General features: G+C 43.3%; 1 protein-coding gene across 3 annotated transcripts in view; it reads right to left on the reverse strand.

The window, feature by feature from the left end:
- LOC117452380 (tetratricopeptide repeat protein 28-like) overlaps positions 1-20,921 on the reverse strand; it is a 190,948-nt gene that overhangs the window by 46,158 nt on the left and 123,869 nt on the right. For all 3 annotated transcript variants that reach the window (XM_034090975.1, XM_034090974.1, XM_034090976.1), the window contains 2 exons: positions 17,494-17,766; positions 16,194-16,324 (listed from right to left, as the gene is read on the reverse strand). In XM_034090975.1, the coding sequence (XP_033946866.1) occupies positions 16,194-16,324; positions 17,494-17,766 (404 nt within the window). The remainder of the gene's footprint in view (positions 1-16,193; positions 16,325-17,493; positions 17,767-20,921) is intronic.

Raw genomic sequence — 20,921 nt, forward strand, 5'->3', positions numbered from 1 at the left:
CACACTACTTCCCACTGTGACAGAGATCTAGGACCATGACGATGGTAAGCTCCCTTAGTGCAGCATGATGGAAACCAAATCCCAGCAACATTCCTTTCCATGTCCCATGTAAGACACATTTGCCTCCTGGGGGGACTGTGTCCCTTCTTTAAATGTGTGTCTGTGTGCGTAAAGGGAGAAGGATCAAAACCAGAATTTCCTAATTATTTTCCTTAAGTCCAACATTTCCCAGGACGGTACAGCTGATCTCCACTGATGCCATTCATTTGCATGTGATGTGGGCTACTGAGGAGCTGGCAGCCAGAAAGATAAAGATGGTGGCATATGAGACCCCATTTACACGGGAGCGCAAACGCAAACGGACAGAATTCGTTATCAAAAAAGTGTTCCATTCACACGCATTCGGTTCATTTAATCACACGAGACCACTGGAAACGCTGTAGTACATATGCCGGGCCTGTAAGTGGCGCTGTACTTCTGCCACAAAATACACCAAAAGCAGCGAAGAAGACCCCCGAGCATGGTTGCCCCAGCGCCCTTCTGTTTATGCCCCGCGGTAGATTTAGCAACATGTAGTTCATGTAATTCTCCATGTCCACTTGTTGCTGATGGTTGTGGTAGAGGAGCTATAGATGTTGCACTAACATCTGTAGCATGGTCAGTAGCAGTAGCAGCAGCTACTGACAGTAGCTACTGACCATGCTACAGCAGTGAGCAGCAGAGGTGGGGAGAAGTGGGGCTATGGCTTAATCGTTATCAGGAAATGATCGTACACACACTGAGCCGTTTGGCCCCCCAGAGCGTTCTGTTTGCAGATCTATCCACCTTGGGACTCGTTATCGTTTGCGGGGTCCGTTTCCGCGGTTCCATTACGGCCTCGTGTGAACGAACGGGCTATACGCGAGAGAAAAGTAGCAATACAACCCGTTTCGTTCTCGTGTAAACACCGCCTGAGAGATCAAGCGCGAGTCAGGTTGTGGCATGGGGTGTGGTACAGATGAGAAGGGAAGGGACAATCAGGAAATAGTCGTTGCTTTTAAGACATGTTTTCCAGGAGCTGCTGGGCCACCTGCCAGCGATGTCTTCAGCTGCGAGCACACGCCACAGGACTCTGATTGACAGAGAGGGTAAATAGTTGCTAGCAGGGGCCCTGATTGTATCTCTCGCCTCTGGCAGAATAGAAGCCAGAGTGGAAGGGTGATTGGCTTTTGTTACAGCCCTTCAGCCACAAATTAAGTTGGCATCTCAGCCAAGCCACCCGAGATGCATGTTGCTTAGAGCTGCTTGCTGCTCCTACTACCCGCTCTGTGCCCACAAAAATTGCAACATAAACAAAAGCCTCCTGAGGAACGCATCCTAATGGAAAAAGATACATGGAGAGAGAAGGGGTGTTTAGGAGGCAGAGCTATAAAGAAACAGAGAGCAGAGAGGGGAATATGTTTACCAAACACTCTGCAGGGAATGTATTGGAATTTGAGGACCTGATTTTTCTGGAATGCATGTTGTGTTCAAGTCACGCAATGTAAGAAGGGGGATTTGCCAGCGTAGGAGGAATACTTGGCTCTTTTAAACACTCCCCACTGATGACAAGCTGAAGCTAAAAGAAGTTGCTCTGGCTGGGGGAAACTTTGTATGCTGAGCAAATGCTGAAGAGTGTCAGCTGACTCAAAGCAGTCACATAAGCCCCAATCGAAACTCTACTTCCACCAGTCTAGAGCAGTGGTTCTCAAACTTTTTTCAATAATGTACCCCTTTGAAAAAAAAATGCAGCCAAGTACCCCCTGATCAGCGCAAAAACAATGGATAGGGAAAAAATGCCTATATAAAGAGGTACAGTACAGCGCTGCACCATCTGATTTATTAAAACAACAACCTTGTAACTGAGAAACACTTAAATGCTAAATTTCAAATGTTTACAATCCATCACTAAATTCATGGCAAACCAATTTTAACATCATGCAATAACACTAAGACGACATTAGCTGAACTGATCTTTTTAATAAGTTGTACTTACAATTTAGTGAGAAACATGGGCTTGTGCTTCACTGAGGATCTTTGTCATTCTGACAGGGAGGCAATTGCGGTTATTACACTTCGAGTTTTGAAATATGTGTAACTCTGTTAATATAAAACCCACACTGCTCAAACTTCGTTACTTTTCCTAAAATTAGTATATTTATTTATTTTGGGGCGTGTGGAATGAAGAGAAAAAGATATGAACATTTTATGAGCATGGCATATGTTTATTTGACCCCTCATATAAACATATGCTATACTTTGCGGCCACACGCCGTTGCCAAGCAACGCTTATTGTTTAGGTCCTTTGACAAGCAGGCAGTCATATCATTAGCTAGAACTAGCTAGATCTGATAGATTTGGACATAAACGCGAGTGAGATCAGAGATCAGATCAGCTACTTCTGACGGAGAACACGCAGCTCTGCATGATCACAGCTCTGTCCGCTGTGACGGACCGTTGAGCCGAGGAAAATACACTAAGAGTTAGACCTAACACACTTAGCTAGTTTATCTACTCTGGAACTAGCTAAACTTGTTATACATATATTTATTCTTTACTGTCGGGTCACTTATTACAGGTTCAGCGAGCTGCACGAGACTGACGGGCTGTCAGGAGAGGGAGAGGAAAAGAGAGCACCCCGTTTATTTTTCCCATTTTATTATCCAGAATTACTGTACACTTTTGAAGAAAGTAGTTAATCTACTATTAGTAGTTTGTTTAAATGCATTAATTACGTTTTTTTTTCATTAACATAAAATAAATCTCACGTACCCCCTGCAGTACTCCAACGTACCCCTAGGGGTCCGCGTACCCCCATTTGAGAGCCACTGGTCTAGAGAACAAATGATAGGAAAAACACCAATGTGGCTTCAAATAAAGTGATTTCTGTCTGTGTTATATTGGAACAATCACTGGCCACTTTTGCGCTGCCATTAAGTGAGAGGATGCAGGCTTCATAGCCACAACATATGCCTACTGTAACTGCTGCTTAACAAAGGCGAGCTGCCTAATTTGGAGGAACTAAGAACAAGGGAGCAAAGAAAGGGGTGGAAATGAGAAAGGAAGGGTGAAGAGGAAGAGGAGGAGGAGGAGGGGGTTAGAAGTACAGCTGAGCCAACACTAACAACTATTACATGACTCATCCCACATCTGCAGCCGCAAATGGCCCGAGCCTAAGGTGGACTGTAACCGGAGCCTGGCTGAGCAGTGCAGCCAATGGACTCACCGATATGTACAATGGAGACTAAATAAGACTAGATTCTTTACGTAACACTTTTTTATATGTTGCATTACTCTTATTTCCTTCCAGTGGTTTGGGAATGAGTCCTTAAAATGGGAAATGAGTCTGCATTTTGCCACTTGTTGTTCTCTCGACTTAGAGTCAATATTTTTGGTAAGATGCATGAAAAAAAAATGTTATTCACAAAGCAAAAGAGATTTAATGTTTTTTCCTTCAACATAAAATACGTCACAAAATACCCAACTCGTGAATTTCCAAATATTCTGTGTCTTAAAAACAGTGATTGCTACCAAGTGACTTAATTCGAATACTAAACTTCATTATCCCATTATTAGTCGCCTTAAAGGTAGGCCATCCAGTTATTTTAGCCGGGCCGGCTCAGATGATTGGTCGTGCTTTTTACAGCGCCACGGCTTCCACAGATGACTTTTTTTATGGATTTTTTTGTCAAAACACTTAAGATATTCATTGCTATCGGGAAGAGCATTCCATGGAATATTACAAAAAGTGTATCTCGAGCCGGTTTCTCAAACTTACCTACCCCACCTTTAAGCTAAGCGATAATGAGGTGAAGTAATGTGACCATTATCCAGGTGAATAAAGCATGTTAACATTATGAATGTTATACGTATGTTTTTTTTTGTTGCATTTTTCTGAAATCGAATAGGAAAATCACACTGTTTTGCGATTTTGCAAAGTGCTACCGAGGTGTCCCTGAGCAAGGCACCGTTCCCTACACTGCTCCCCGGGCACCGTTCAAAAATGGCAGCACACTGCTCCTAACACTAGGATGGGTCAAATGCAGAGAAACAATTTCCCCACAGGGATTAATAAAGTATATATAAAAAATTGTTTTAAAAAAAAAATTCTAACTTCCCTATCGGCCAAAAAAAACAACGTAATCACTGTCCGGCTTTTAAGACTTGAAAATGTTGACTTTGAATTTGTTTACGTTCAAATTAATTGATCATGTAGATTTGGGTAGTACACGAAGGCAAACTGGTTAAATGACACGCTGACCCTGACATAGAATCCTATTTGTGCAGTCTCTTCAGTTTTAGTGTCTGCCAGTAAGTATCTGATTGTGTATACATGGTATGCAATAAACAAGCGGAGTACACACTAGAGACAACCCCATACAAAACTCATCATCTCTTGGAACGTGATATACCAACACAGCACTGAAAATAACCATAAAGCCATTTTTCTCTTGTGCATCTCTTCAGAAATGCAGGCGTACACGTGCAAACACACAAACTGCACACGCATGAAAAGACAACACTGAAAAGGTCCCTTTTGTCTGCTCAACAGTGATGAAAAGCAACCCACTGCGAACTTCAATCACATTGTAAAATGAGTTGGAGACGTGCTGTAACCCCGACAGTGTCATTAAGCCTGTCAGTCAGTCCTCTGGAGTGTGGGGAGGGGAAACCGCCATCGGCCTTCCTCAATGTGCTGTGTAGCCTGAACTAGACCCAGAGGTGCCAAGAGCCCCTCCTGAGCCGGATCTATGCCTGACACTACCATAATGAAGCTATATGATTATAAATTCCTCTCTGTATGTCCATAAACCCCCAAATGTCAAACATCCAGTCAAAGGAATCATGCATATTCTAATGGTATTCAGGAGTAGATGATAACAAACACTATCATGTGAGAAATGATAGCTGAAATCCCATAATATAAAAGTAAAACCCATGCGGTGCACACACATGTGCACACACACGTGCAGACACAAACAATACGTAGAGCAAGATAAGCCTGCGCATGCTGTCAGAGGCTGCTGTGTGATTGGACTCTGTGGAGCTACTGCTTCTCTCATCATTAACTCTTCAGAGGATCACGCTAATCACGCTAAGCCTCTCTGAATGGCGATGAAGCCGAAAAACGTGCCCATGCACATATTCACAGATGCCCAGCTCATTACACACACGCACACACATAACGGCAAGCGCTTCATCACTGCAATCACAACACACAATACACACAAGCAGGAGTCTGTAGAAGCATGTCTGAACACCAAACACTGTGTGACCTCATTATGGACATTTTGCAGGAAGATAATATTACTAGGAACCACTTCTAAAGTCAAGGGTGTAATTTCCATTGAGTTTTGGAAGTCCCCCTAAGGTTTCACTTGTGTCACCTTCCATTATTGCCATGTGCGCATAGCAGTAAGCTTCATATGCATTGAAGAGTAATGTGAACGCTGAAAAAGATACTTAAAAATTGAACATTAATCAAATCAAATGACTTAAAGCACAGTGCATTTTGTAGAAAAGATGAACATTTAGTATTTGTCCAAGCATGTCAAGTATCAAATCTCAATTTAGAAAGTAATATGATTAGTTTGGTTGAATTTGGGTCATTTATCCAAGATTTCTTTCGAATATAAATCCAAAATCTACACCTGTGACTGTTATGAAAAGACAGCACTCAAAAAGTGTATTTGTGCAATTTCATGTGAGTGGCATCAACATGAAATGACCAAACCTTGACCAGTGGCTGCATTAAATTAGCTGACAGGACCAGCTACTAACTTTTCAAAAATTGAGTCTAGCTACAATAAAATACCAGAGCTGTCTTTACCTCTACTAAATATTTTACAACCTCGATTCCACCCGGTCTCTTTCTCTATTTAAGACAGAACATACAAGAAACTTTTTCCGCAGGTTGATGTGTAGCCAGCGAAGTTCTGTCTCAACTGTTTTTTAGAGACCTTAATATGTGTGCTGCAAGGTCAAGTATAAGCAGAATCCGTAGGCCTCCATCCCCTCCTAAGATGGAGTACTTTCATTTCACTCACTTGGGGCCTCGTATTTTCTCTCCATTTTATTGCTTTCCCTAAGCGATTTCCACAAAGACACATTCCACCTCCTCATACCGACACAGGGCTCCGGTCCAGGAGAGTGCGGGGAAGGTCTGAACACTGTGCCACAGGGACAAGAATGCTGACACTGCTGTAATTTGGGACACAAGCTAAAGATGAGGGTGGAGAGAGAGAAAGAGACTGTCTCATTGTATAGAAGTTGTTAGGAGGCTTCAGTGCGGCCAAATTGAGGAGCCATAATCCAAGACTTTGGCGCGATGGCAGGGAGTCTTGCAGGAGACTATGTCCTCACTCCGCAAAAATGCCGTCTCCTACATCCTAGTGTGAGTTGCAGCTATATATAATGCAAACATCAAACGTTTGTAACTGCGCTGACCTCTCTCTCCCTGGGAAACCCTTGTTCCCTTGTAATACAGAAACCATTCCCCAAACTCAGGCCGGTTAAAAACTCCAGCGCACCATCTGAATTTCACCTCCATGCTTTTATCTTCAGTAGACTGGACTACTGTAATGGTGTCTTCACAGGTCTCACTAAAAAATATATTAGAAAGCTGCAGCTGATTCAGAACGCCGCTGCTCGAGTCCTCACTAACACTAAGAGAGTGGATCACATCACTCCTGTTCTGAAGTCTTAACACTGGCTTCCTGTGTGTTAAAGAATAGATTTCAAAATACTGCTGCTGGTTTATAAAGCACTGAATGGTTTAGGCCCAAAATACATTTCTGCCCTCCTGCTAAATGATGAACCATCCAGATCTCTCAGGTCTTCAGGGACTGGTCAGCTTTCTGTCCCCAGAGTCAGAACTAAACATGGAGAAGCAGCGTTCAGTTATTATGCTCCAAATATCTGGAACAAACTCCCAGAAAACTGCAGGTCCGCTGCAACTCTGACTACTTTTAAATCCAGGCTGAAGACTTTTCTTTTTGTCGCTGCTTTTAATTGAACTATTCATATCTTAGACTGCACTGTAACTTTTATCCGTGTACTTTTTCTTTTAATGTTTTTTTTATTAGCTTTTCTTTTTAATGACTGATTTTGTAAAGCACTTTGAATTGCCTTGTGTTGAAAAGTGCTATATAAATAAACTTGCCTTGCCTTGCCTTATCTCTAAGGAAAAACGAATCTCTAATATACAGATGGGTGAGTAGTGAGGACAAATCTGCTTTCTATCTTTGATTTTACTCTTAAAAACATCTAAGAAGAAGGAGAGGCTTTTCTTCACAATGAATCTTGTTTAAGAGACAGGAAGAACAAACAAAGAACAATATATCCAGCACCTCATCATGACGATGAAGCTCCTTTCCTTGTGCCAAGTAATTTAAATGTAAATATGTCATGCATTGATAACATGAATTCACACGTATATTATAAGATCATATAATATACGATGTGCGCATCATCTTAGGAATGACCCGCACATTGTTGATTTGTCTTCTTTGATGTACTTCAGTTCACACTTGGCATTAGAATGCGCCCCCAGGGACCACTTGTGATGACACCTCACTACCCTGCTCTGAATGCAAATGAACACATACACTTTTGTTTGCAAAGATTAAATGCATTGTTGTTTTCAATCGACCGGAGGTAGCAATGCACTAGCTAGTCTGTCAGATTCTTTTAGAAGAAAAAATCAAAACAATACAGAGTCGATATTTTACCCGGTGCAATGTCCAAGTCAGTTACATTTGGGATATTTCTATTGCCTATTGGTTAGAAACTTTGGACAACATGTTTTTGTTGTCTGTTGTTGCATTACAACGTGAAGCTGTTGGGTACTTATTATTGCCTAAGCAGAGAAGTTGACTAGGCAGTTGGCCCAGGACACATGGTGTAATCACTACTAAAAGAACGTAGCCGAGTGCAGCCCAAAAAAACGTCTGAATATGGTCTGTGGATTGGATCTCTATACTATCGCAATGTGACTTGAGTCCATTGACACCTGTACATAGAGCTGACAACATGTAATCAGATAACCCAAGCACTTTAATACAAGATATAAACAGGGCAATGCATTGCTTTCTTTGGGTTAAGTTTGTTTTTCTAGCCAATGCAGAAGACATTGAAATGAAATCGATACATTTTATAAATAAACAAATTAAGAACACTCACACAATATGGGCACTATTTTAAAATACCACCAAGGCTTACTCCTTAAAATGAAGGAAGTAAAGATAGACAAGAGGGCATTAAAGGTTGCTTTTTTGTGTCAGAGTTTCCTTTCATCTGTCTGGATGCCAGTGGTTTTGTCCGGGCATTGAGCACTCTTGGTGTGTGGAGCTCTGGCTGACTAGAGGAGCTATTTGGCCATATGCATAAATCGACAAACATTTCCACAGCCACACTGACTAATCAGGGCCAGTAATTGCTCAAATGAGTGAAAACATGGCTGGGCTGGGCCATTGCCTGGAGGAGATTGTTACTCTACACCACTGGTTGTGCGTACCTCTGACCTCAGCTCCTAATCACCAATTAGCATGCAGCCTTTTCTGCATATTGACGTAAGGTAAAGGATTTTAGCTAAAAAGGGCTGCAAACACCAAACGACAACATCAATGGAATCCCAGGTTACATGTCTGCTCCAGAGGACATCGTTTGCTTCTAAATGCTAATTTACACAAATCTTTTGATGCGAGCCAGTGTGCTGGCTGAGGGCAGTTGTGCAGGGAGTTGCCTTGGATTTGTAGCTCTCCCTTGTCACAACAATATATTTTTACAACAGAGCTGCTGACATGATTCATGAGCCAGAGGACTTGATGTGGTGTTGGTGTGCAGGCCAGATAAATCCCCTCAGTCCACTAATATAGGTTTCTGTGTTGGGGGGTGCTTTCAAGTTACTGTAGCTAAGGAGCCATTTCACACTGCTGAGCTACAAATAGGTCTTACTGTAGCTAATTCAAACTAGTCCACCCCTCCCCTTGTTACTGGATACAGTACACACATAATTCTACACACACGCTCAATAAACACACACACATTCATTTTCTCTCTCTCTCTCTCTTTCATTTTCTCTCTCCCTTTTCCTTCCTGTCCTTCATAACTACCTTCAGTGGCTCTCCCTATCTCCTTCCACTCCCCCCCCTCGTTTCCAAGTACCTCTCTTTCCCTCGCTCCTTCTCCTTCATTAAAATGGACTTCCTAAAGCCTCCATTCGTCTTGCTGACAGCTCCACTATCGATCGGGCTGGAGAAGGGGATGCAGTTCCAGAGCTTTAAATGGCTCTTTGACCAGCCTGGACTGAGGATGGAGAGGAGGAGGAGGAGAATGAGGGAGCGCATGTTTTAGACTGGAGTTGTGCCCTGAGTCTTTACTCCGATGCATATTTTGTCAACGGTTCGTAACACCTAAATTGCTTGGGATCTGAATTTACATTAAAAGGACTCACCAACACTGTCATAGTGATTCGGCTGATGAGATCAGATAAGGAACTAATCACACAGGTTGAAAGCCAACACATTAGCCGGCCTCTTCAGACTACTTGGCGACTCTCCTGGAAGTCAGTCAAATATGGGACCATTTAAAAGCCTGGCTGAAGTGGAGGTGGGAGTGTTTCATTTGTGGACAATGAATCGCAATCGGTTTCAATCAAAGCCATGTGAACTAACGTTCCGCTGGCTGACGCCTTTAATCGGGCTCTGTCCCTTATCGCCAGCCATTATCTAGGGAAGATGAGTTGGCACATTCTGTCCTCATCCCTCCCGCCGCTTGACATCAAACCCCTCTGACAAGATTAATGATCGGATTTTATATTTTCCTAATGATTAAAATCTCAACGGCGTACTCTGTGTTCTGTGGTGCAGTGGAAACCCCAAGGAGCCTGTTGGACTCCCGCCTCCCTCTGATGAGCACTACCTATGTGTCTGTGGTTGTCATCTATAATCATATAGTGCTCCACAGCAGCACATCAGAAAGCCAAGGAGCCTCCTGTGACCATGTCACTGTTTATTTGTTATCTAATTTGTCCCTCTGTATTGCCCTTGATTGGAGCCGCATGGGAGGAAAAGACGGACAAGGTGTAATATTCAAGATATATTACTCAACATCCCAACTGTGAGTAGTTCAACCCACACAAGGCACTGCCGTCTTTAGATAAAGGTATTGTTAGAGTAGCATTAGCAGAGGGGCTTGGGATTCATGTGTATTGACACTTTGATCAGTATATGTAGAAGTCCACACTGCGTTCAGCTTTGTGGATACAATTTAAAAATCCAAGCCCGTAATAGCAAAGGATCCTTTACCATTGGATTGTGTCTGCTCTTTCTAAAGGCCAATCTGCCACACAACATGGTGACATGGTCTGAGACTTTGTCAAATGGAGAAATGATCAGACAAACAGGGATAGAGACTAGAAGAGAAGATGAACAGAGGAAAAAAATAAGTAGCTGTTGGGAAGCAGGGAGCAGGAAGAGAAGTAAAGAAAGGAAGCTGAGATGATGGGAGAGGGCGGAGGGAAGGAGAAATGGAGCATGGGTAACTGAGGAAGGAGAGAGGGAGGAGGTAGCAGAGAGGCAGAGAGCAGTAGTCGATATAACGGCAGTCATTCATCTCTCTGACAGCCTTCCAAATGCTCCACTGGGGAGACACAAAGCTGCGTCACCCCGAATGCAGCAAATGCAGAGCACACACGCATGTTTGCATATATGTGCATACAGAGGAAATACATGTTTATGAACACTGCTTTTGCTGTGCCTGCACACACAGAGCGCGATGTTCTGGGTCAAATCGCGGTATGTTGCAGGACATGGTCAGTCAGTACATACACCATTACACTGCAACCTGTACAAGCACACATCTTCAGTCGTCAGTTAGACATTAACACACGCTCACATATGCATTTTCTGGCTCACAAGCCTATCTGCTGCTTCTTTTTTGTAAAACCAATGTGCACATGTGCTGCAACAGTCCCCTCAAGAACAGTAAATCTCAAGGGCAGTTGAGGCAAACCTCTAAGGTGGAAAACCATCTCAAATGTTACTCTCACTTTACAATCCTACATTCTTTGTAATGGATTGTGCTTAATATTGCTTCGCTAACACACTGGAATGTCCAAAGACAAACAGGTACATGAACACAACATGACACTGGAATATGGAAACACAGATGTGCTCTGATTACCACACACACACACACACACACACACACACACACACACACACACACACACACACACACACACACACACACACACACACACACACACACACACACACACACACACACACACACACACACACACACACACACACACACACACACACACACGTTTCCCAGGTCTGGTCATGGCCCATTGGCTGGTGCCTGCCGTCCATCTCTCATGATTCATGGCTAAGCGAGCTGCTGTGGAGCAGTTCTAAACCACTGGGCCGAGGAGAGCCTGTGTGTCATTAAGGCACAGCGGGCTGGACATGCTGTTAGAGCCGCTGCACCGCTGCACCGCTGCACCGCGGACAGCTCTGCGCCTCAGTGGCACACCAGGAGGTGGGGAAGCAGGTATTTCTGTGTAGGTCTCATTGTGGTTTTACTAGAGAAGTAATATCAACAGCTGAGTATACTTATATACTACATTGCCCTGTGAAGTGTGCACTGTTAGCAAGAGAAGTGTTGCCTTTTCTTTAGTCGGACACCGTTCTACCCCTACCTACTGTAGCATCTCAGCTAAATTAGCCCCTGTAATCATCCCCAAATCCTCCTCCTTAATCAGAAAATCAGTTGAGGCTAAAGGAAGGAGACAGGGTTGCCAAGTTCCCTCCTCTGCCATCCTCTATTAGCGTGGGCCCCAAGAAAGGCGTTGGAGGCACACGTCCATACCCTAATGACTCCTTAATGATCCCCTCTGCGAGAGTGCTGACAAACACTGACAAACCCTGACCCTGACAAGAGAAACACCCACACTTAGCCCTCTTCCTCACCCCTTAGATAGAGGCTCATTTCTCAGCCCTCCGCTTCATTATACCGGCTAGGGTCCAGCAGAATGTATACAGCCCCTAACACTCATGATGACATAGTCAGTGTCACTTTAAGAGTCAGGGGCAAAGTTTGAGTAAATTCCTTTCGGCAGATGGAGGGAGAGGGAAAGAAAGCACAGATAAACAAAGCTGGAGTTAAAAAGGAGAATGGCGGTAGGAGAGAGTAAAAACTGTTGAGGCTATGGAAAAAAAAATGGTTTGTATTATTTTTCCTTTTCCCTGATCGTGATTTCCATTTAAACTTGGGGTTGGGGGAGTCAGCGGCGGAGCCTCTTTTAAACATCACACAAGACATAATTACAGAGTGCACCACTGCCAGCCCGCCTCAGTTTCTCCTAAATACTCACACCCCAAAATTAGGGGTTACCTCCTTCTACTTGAACCTACTATTTAAGATGAGAACGTCACAGACAAACTGAGGGGACGGGAAAAGGGAGTTTGGAAAGGAAAGACATAGTTTAACAGCTTTGTTTCACAATGACAGAGAAGGCCTTTGTTAAAGATGGTTGCTGGCAGGCCTTGGATAATGCCAGGTGTGGAAACTGGGACAAAAACAAAAGTTGGAAAAGGCACACGCAGCTAGAAAGACTAGGGAGTGTGTTCATGTTCTATCTGCAGTATATATGACAGCTGAAAGTCTGCTAAGGATATTTCCAAAAGGCAGCAAGCTTAAGAAAAACACTAACTTCACGCTAGCCTATGACCTCACTGGTTTGGACTGCATGCAGCTTCCAGTCCCAGTCGTGGATGACGGAGCACTCACTCTTTGAGCCTTTCTCCAGCTCAGCCTTCTTTTCTGTTTTCTTTTTTTTCAGATTATTATCCTGGTCTGAATCAGGGGGATTTATTAGTGTCACAGAGTGGTCATTGCCTTTTTTTGCTGCGTTGTGCCATATAGAGCCACAACAGAGATTCTTTCATTATTAGAGGATGAAAAGAGAACCCATCGATGGTTCCTTTCCTGATATAACAAGACCCAGAGACTGTACTGCCTCTTGATTTATAGATAACTCTCATCTGGAATCTCTGTTTTGTGTCTCTCTCTGCTCCTTCATTACACACAGTGACAGAGCACTGTGCAGGCTGTAGTGGAGTAGTTGCTGAAGTGATGTTGTAAACCAGAGCTTTAAGTTACACTACCACCAATTATCGACGGTCGTATAAGTAATACGCCATACATTACACATACAGTAAGGTAATAGCTTAAATCAGGTTACAATGCAAGTATGCAACAAAAGGGTACTATGCTTGTTGGGGTTTCCCCTTCCCTGTAGTGTGTGATATAGGCTTTTGTGCATGTAGATGATCTGAAAAGGCTAAAATCCCAAAGTTTCTCTCCCACACACTCGGGGGGAGTGTGTGGGAGAGAAACTTTGGCTGAAACGCTTCCATTTGACTCATTTGTTTACTTCTGTAACAGTGACATCACTCTATAACACTTGCGCTGCTATTGGCTAGTGCAACAACACATTGTATGTTATGGGCTAAGGGTTGGAACATCTCTAAGCGATTGACACACAACAGAGCCAGCCAGCTAACCAATCAGAGCAGACTGGGCTCTGGTTCCAGGCAGAGAAAGAGGTGCTGCAGCACAGGCAGTATGAGAAGCATAAACACATTTTTGTTAACATGTCATTGTAGAATCACAAAATTCTAACATGAACTCTGAAAATGAACACAATAAGGCCCCTTTAAAATAACACAGGCGGTAAATTAACAGTTTAGTCAGATTATCTAAAGACATTTTAAATTAAGTAAAACAAAAAAAGTAAGTGCACTATATTTGTAAGTTATGTTGGATGTTTAAAACTGACGGTTTGGGTAATTTTACTATTCAGTTTTATTTTCTCTTGCAGTGATACAACCACATTCCCAGATGAGGACAATGATAACCCAATGAAAAGGAATGACAGCCAAAACAACAAAGAACTACAGTTTCAATAAAACTACATTTCTTTTAAAATTGGAAATCTTTCAGCAGACAAAACAACTAGAGCGACTACGGTCTGTTGCACACAACCAGACATGCTCACACATTTACACACACACACACACACACACACACACACACACACACACACACACACACACACACACACACACACACACACACACACACACACACACACACACACACACACACACACACACACACACACACACACACACACACACACACACACACACACACACACACACACACACACGCGCACAAACTGTATCGAATTAATTTAAATGTGTCTGTTATCATCTTCCAAGCTCTTTTTACCCACAAAATCCGAAGCTCTTAACCAACATCCCACGTCATATCAAAGCCATATGTTCCATCAGGCCCTTTTATCACATCAAACATATATGATTTCATTAAAGCTCAGGAAATTCTATATGCAATTATTAAATGTGGTTGAATTCACATATGGCATATTTTCCTTTATCACTTAGGATTGGAATCGATGCCACTTCTTCAGTCTCTTCACCTCACTGCTAGACTGAAGGCCGCAAACTGGAAATCCAGTCGGAATCAACATCCTGTCCCGGCCTAGGAAGTGACCTCAGCTTCAGAAAGGCCAGATAAAACGTCCACATCAGAAACAAAAACATCAGGCTGGACGTAATGAGCTTTCCACCAGGCTCCAGTGTGTTCTGAGGGAGACCAGGTGGTGTGACACACATATGACTCTGATTAGGGGGCCTTCAGAGGAACAAGGGCAGGGGGGGTTGTAGGGTGGGCCGTGCAGGGCCAATCAGGACGTTTTCAATACTGTATGATGCAACTATTAAAGGTGCTCAATGACCTCCGCAGGCGCAGGGCCCTCATAAGTGGCCCATTTGCCATTTGTGTGTAAGCATGGGCTGCACTTTGGGTATTGTTTTCCTACATGTGTGCCGCCTGGGCCTCAGTGGCAGAAAGTGTGATCCGCTATGGATTACAGCAGCTGGATACTGATATACTGATACTGTACTGCTAGGTCTTTAAACATCATTAGGAGGTGAGTCATACTAGTCCGAACATCGGATACGTAGAGGGCATATACACACTTGCACGCAGACAAAACATTTAATCAGACATTTAGCTGGCCAGTTACTGCTACATCCAATGATGTGTTCAAACGCTCACAGCAGACGTGCATGTGTCCTCTATGTTTCTGACCCATCTTTCTCTAACCTCATTACTGTACATGACAGCGGTTTTTGGCACTGCTGTCTGTATCTCATAATCATACGTCCGCCCTGCACATATCGTCAAACTGTGGGAGGGAGACATGTCAAGGGGACCTCTGGCCTCATTCTTCAACTGTTAGTTTCACCCTGGTGCATTGTTCTGCCTTTGACTGGACTGTTTAAATGTCTCCTGATATCAGGGAACACAAACAAGCAGGACTGCCAGCCTGCTGTGGAGGATAAGGAATGAAGGGGAAACGGACGCCATTCTTCTCCTCGTTTGACGGGAATTGTGTTGGAACAAGCACCTGTCTCCCCCACAAACAATGACCACAGAGGTCGGGCAGAGAGAGAGACAGAGAGGGAGAAAGAAAGAAGTCTGAGACAGAGAGAGGAGAGAAAGAGGGCACCAGACAGTCAAGAAAAAGTGGATCAGTCCGTCTAAGTAATTCCCCTCCCTCTCCTTCATTTTCTTCTTTCCCTCCCACTCTTCTTCCTCTCTCTGCCCCATATTCAAACACATTAATCTGTGTAAATTGCATTCCAAAACAGGCGTATGTTACAAAGCCCCAGACTTACTGCTACACGGACCAGATAAACATCTGCATAATATCTGCATAAATGGTTTGCATTGATAATAAGGTGAAGCAGCTGCTAAGGCTATCCTGTTGGCCGTTCCTTCGACTGCCTCACTCTCTCTCCTCCCCCCATCACCTTCATCTGTTCTCGGGACCAACTTGCCACCCGTGTTTTTAAATAGACAAAGAGCAGCAGCATTTCTGTGTCCTTCAGACTCCTCCTTCAGATACCCTCTAAACATACAGAACAGAGGAATGCTGGGCATAGCACAATCCCACACCTACAACATGATAAGAGACTCAGAAAAAAACACTTTTTAACCTCAACTCATTGTCCTCTGCTATGACAGTCTGCCTGCTCTAACCATTTAAAAACTGCTTTCAAGTGTGTGCTATCTACCTCTCTGTCCTTCAGCTTCATGGCCAGAACCAGCTGGTTGCGATGGTTGGTCAGCGCTTCGCGGTAGTTTCCCTTGGAGAAGAATGCCGAGCCCAGATTGCCATGAGCGCGGCATTCCCCTGTTTGGTCACCTGAAGAGGGAAAACCAAAAGAGATGAAACCAAATAGCCAACAAAGCATTTTTACAGTACAGCCTACGAAATTACAGAGCAACTGGTGTTTGTTTCACATATTCCCACTGCCACTGTTGAACGGTGATGTGATGAACCACATCTATGCCACTGACATGCCACTGCACCCTTAAAAGGGAAAGTGGCCGTTAAAAGTTCTCCACAGTAGAGCGGCTTCTCTGACAGCTGGTAGTGTTGATCTCAATGCTCCAGAGGGTGAGAGGGGAAAGCCTTATTATTTCTGCTTGACAGAGAGGCCCCACAGACAGGGCCAAAGTAAAGCGCAAGTCTCTGCGCTCCACCTGAGAACCACAGCTCCTTATCTCCAGCTGCTCTGCCCAGTCATGTGTCAAACTGTGTGGGGGTGAGAACAGTGGAGCCAGTCTGTGCTACTCTCTGTTGTTTTTTTAACTCCTAAATTACCTTAAGCTTTTATCCTCCTTAACTGTTATTCTCTCATACCTTATCTCCTGTACACCCACACAGCATCCCCATATATAGTTAGTAAGATCTATTATTAGGCCAAAAACGGGCCAATTCTGATGCAAAGTTTAGTTAGCTCAGATTTTGGTAGCAGTGGACTCAAATGGAGAAAAATAGAAAATATGAACTAATTTTTGTATTTCTTATCGCTTCACTTCGCTTCACTTCGCTCTGTGATAGGATCAAATTCTGATCTGATGACAGTATCAGGATTAAAAGACAGTATTCATCCTGTTGAGAATATCAATGTCTGTTAAAAATTACATTTTAACCACACTTTTGTCTGGTGTAAAGTGGTGGATTTGCTACTTTGAGTTTTTTTTTTTTTTTTAAAGATTTATTGGGCCAGATTATATTATTGGAGAGTGACAGTTATGAAAGGGGGAGATAGAGTGAATGACGCGCAAAAAGGGAACAGGCCAGATTCTAACCAGTAGTAACCACTGAGCTTTACAGCGGCCAATGTGTTCTTTATCTCTGTACATTGCATAAAATTAGATTGTTCTACTGTTGGATGAATCAAGTATCTTTAAGAGGGTAATTTTGGCTCTGGGAATGTGTGTTCTGCACTTTTAAGAAAAAAAGAATCATCATTTGAAGCACTAATTTACATGTATAATCCTTATTTACCAGTTCATGCCTCTTACCTAAGGTCTTGGCCACCTCCAGGTCCTGCTGCATGTAGCCAGTGCTCTTCTCTGTGTTGCCCAGGGACCAGTGGGCGCTGCTGAGGGCGGAGAAGACGGAGCCGCGGAGCTTGAGGCTGCATGTGCCGATCTTCAAAGCGGCTTCCAGCACCACAACAGAGGCTGTGTGGTGGCTCGCTGTCAGCAGCTCCTGGCCAATCACAGACACCACCACAAAGGGACTTTTGTCCAGCTTCATCTTTTGCAGCTGCTGATAGGTGGGCTCCAGAGACTCTGCACAGGAAGGACATGAGTAAGACGGATATGAGAAACAGGCCCCAGAAAGTGTGAAAACATAACCTTGTTCTGATGTGGTGACTGACAACAATATCCGACTTTTACCGTAGTCACTGTGTTACATGTTTATCTGAATTCTACTTTTCTTGAGTCGTTGTTGTGTTTTGCCTGGATAAGTGTACGCTGGAGTTTGGCTGAGTGGCGGCTTTTACTGACAATTTGACATTGAAACAAGATATCAGGCATTTTCTGTTCCCTCCACTGGGGTAATCTGAGGCAATTTCCAACGACACTGTATAAAAATTGCACAAGTTTAGATCATTGTGGGAAACTGTCTTTAGAAACCACAAATTCCATTCCCTGTGACAGGGACAGCTGATATGGTTGTTTGAGAGGAATACTGAGAGAGGGCTGAGTGGGTTTCGAGATCGAGTTTAAAGAGTGAGGGGAAACTAATGCAGCTAATGCTCAACAGTAGCAGCAGCAGAGGAATGCAGAGCAAAGGAGACACACAAGGTGACCTTTGAAGAGGCTGAAAATGCACACAATGACATAAATCAATGGTGGGCCACGCGGGATTTGGGATCCACAGCCCCTCCAGATTACAAAGCCCTCTGGCAGACACCAACATCGAACAACAGGAAGGGGGGCATGCCCAACTGTGTGCGAGTGTGTCTATTGATGCATTCGTGTGTCAGTTTATATTTGCATTCATGTACTGTAAAATATAGGAGGGTATCTGGGGGATACTTAATTCTCATGGCCCTGTATTTGCAGATATTTTGAGCAGGATTGCTACTAATTAGGTCAAAGCTCTTAAGAGAAGATACATGGTGTAAAATGTGCCTGTACAAGCTGTGTGTGTAGTCTAAAAAGCAGCATAAGGCACAAGCTTTCATAAACCACATCTTTCATTTGGTCAGAGAAACATTTAGGCAAAACAATTGAATCACCACAATAGTTAATAGAAACACGCACAGACTCTAAATCACCTAGACACAGAAACACACACACACACACACACACACACACACACACACACACACACACACACACACACACACACACACACACACACACACACACACACACACACACACACACACACACACACACACACACACACACACACACACACACACACACACACACACACACACACACACACACACACACACACACACACACACACACACACACACAATATGAGATGCTTCCTCACACAAGCACTCCAAAGCATAACTGATGATGCTCTTTCATGAGCAATGCTTCTGTTCCAGCACTTGGCAGAGTGTCGTGCTTACGGAGTCAGTGCGTGCATATAATATCCATTCATAGCTTGTAATTGCCTTCATAGTGACACCGAGAGTCGAGTCGTAAATCAAAACACGGGGAGAATCCTTTTTTAAAAGGTGTCATGGCTGCTGCATTTATAAGCAGGTTGTTATGACAACATCGGCTTGTGCTGTTTCACACACATAAACAGGCACGCACACACATACAGTACACACACCGGACACACAAGTCAAATGCTAGTCTTTACTGTATTAAGATATGAAGCAAGAATTACAACTTCACCTCATTGATATGCACACTGCTAACAGAAGGTCATAACAGAGTGTTTTTAAGCCTCATCTTTCTTCTCTTGCCTCTTTTCAGAGAGGCTTTTAAGCTAATGCAACCAGGACCACACCTCACTGTAATGACAGTATTCTCATATACGAAAATACCTGCAATACGTCAAAGAGTTTAAATCTCATGTAAATAAAAACACATTTGATGCACTCTCTCTCCTGTATTTGCTAGTGTTCCACAAACTACATTGAAAAGGGGGATTGATAGCTTACTAAAAAAGTTGTGCTATGAGGTTTTTAGTAAGTGACTTAACCTTGTCTTCATAAACGGCAATGGCCATTTTGATAGAACATATAAACAGTGCAAATGTGTGGACAACATATATGGATATATTTGTTTATAGTATTGGACTATGGAGCTTTATGGTACATGCCTTATTAGGTTTTGGCTATACAGACTCTGTTGTAAGAAGAATCAATTCATTGTACGTTTTGGTCTTTTTATTGGATCTGATGACCATTAAATAAATATGAGACATTATCCCCCTTATCCATAAGTAATAATGTCATAATTGTCATGCTGGACTTCGAATCAGGGGATAGCAAGTTCGAGTCCCCCAGCAGTCAGCATGTCGTTGTGTCCCTGGGCAAGACACTTCACCCCAAATTGCTCCTGTGGGGATTGTCCACAGTATTGAGTATGTAAGTCACTTTGGATAAAAGCGTCTAACAAGTGACATCTAATGTAATAATTAAATGATCCATCAAATTCTCCCCTTTCCTGTCGTCTCCAGGGGGGTTAAGTGTCGGAGAAAGTTAAATAACGGCCCCTCTTGTGCTTATGTTTTAATAATCAAAAGCACTTTTGCTCAAAGGCTTCTCAGTAGGACAGATGCTAATGAACACAGGCACCAAATCCTCCAGTTTAAGGACAATGTTTTTAATGGGAAATGATCCAGCCAGGATCAATAACTGCCACGCTGGGAACCATCTCCTCCATGGTTTATCTGTAGGGATCTTTGAAAGAAAGAAAACCTTTTCAGTAAGCACATGTGGAAAACAATCCGATAATTAACGGCTAATGGACCCTTTGCAGTCTTTTTGGCCTAAAGCAGCTAAATGAGAGACAGAACTAGAGCAGGATGAATGGTAAAACTATTGCCCCTGTGATACCATGCATAATGAAATAAAGATTCCAATATATAAAACTGTGAGACGCTGATTTCCCACAGCTTATCCAATGATCCAGATGGACAATGCTAACAAATTGGGGATAATATCGCTGCAGGGGATTTTTGGAGGTGGCAGTCAGGGAGACAGATACAGTACAGTAAGAAAAGACTGCAGCAGTTTCCACCAGTGTGAGAGCCCCTTTGTTATGGAAGATACAGTTTGAATCGCATGAGAGCACAACAGCTGCTTGACTCTAAAATAATGAGAAGAAACCTTCATCTATGTAATCAGGAGTGGTAGTGTGTGTCTGGGTTGAATTGTATATGACACTCTAAGAATTGGGGCATTCTACATATAATGTTAACCTTACTGTCGAAACAAGGCAAGCTTTGATGAATTGTTTCA

The sequence above is a fragment of the Pseudochaenichthys georgianus genome, chromosome 9, assembly GCF_902827115.2.
Source record: "Pseudochaenichthys georgianus chromosome 9, fPseGeo1.2, whole genome shotgun sequence".
NCBI lineage: Eukaryota > Metazoa > Chordata > Actinopteri > Perciformes > Channichthyidae > Pseudochaenichthys > Pseudochaenichthys georgianus.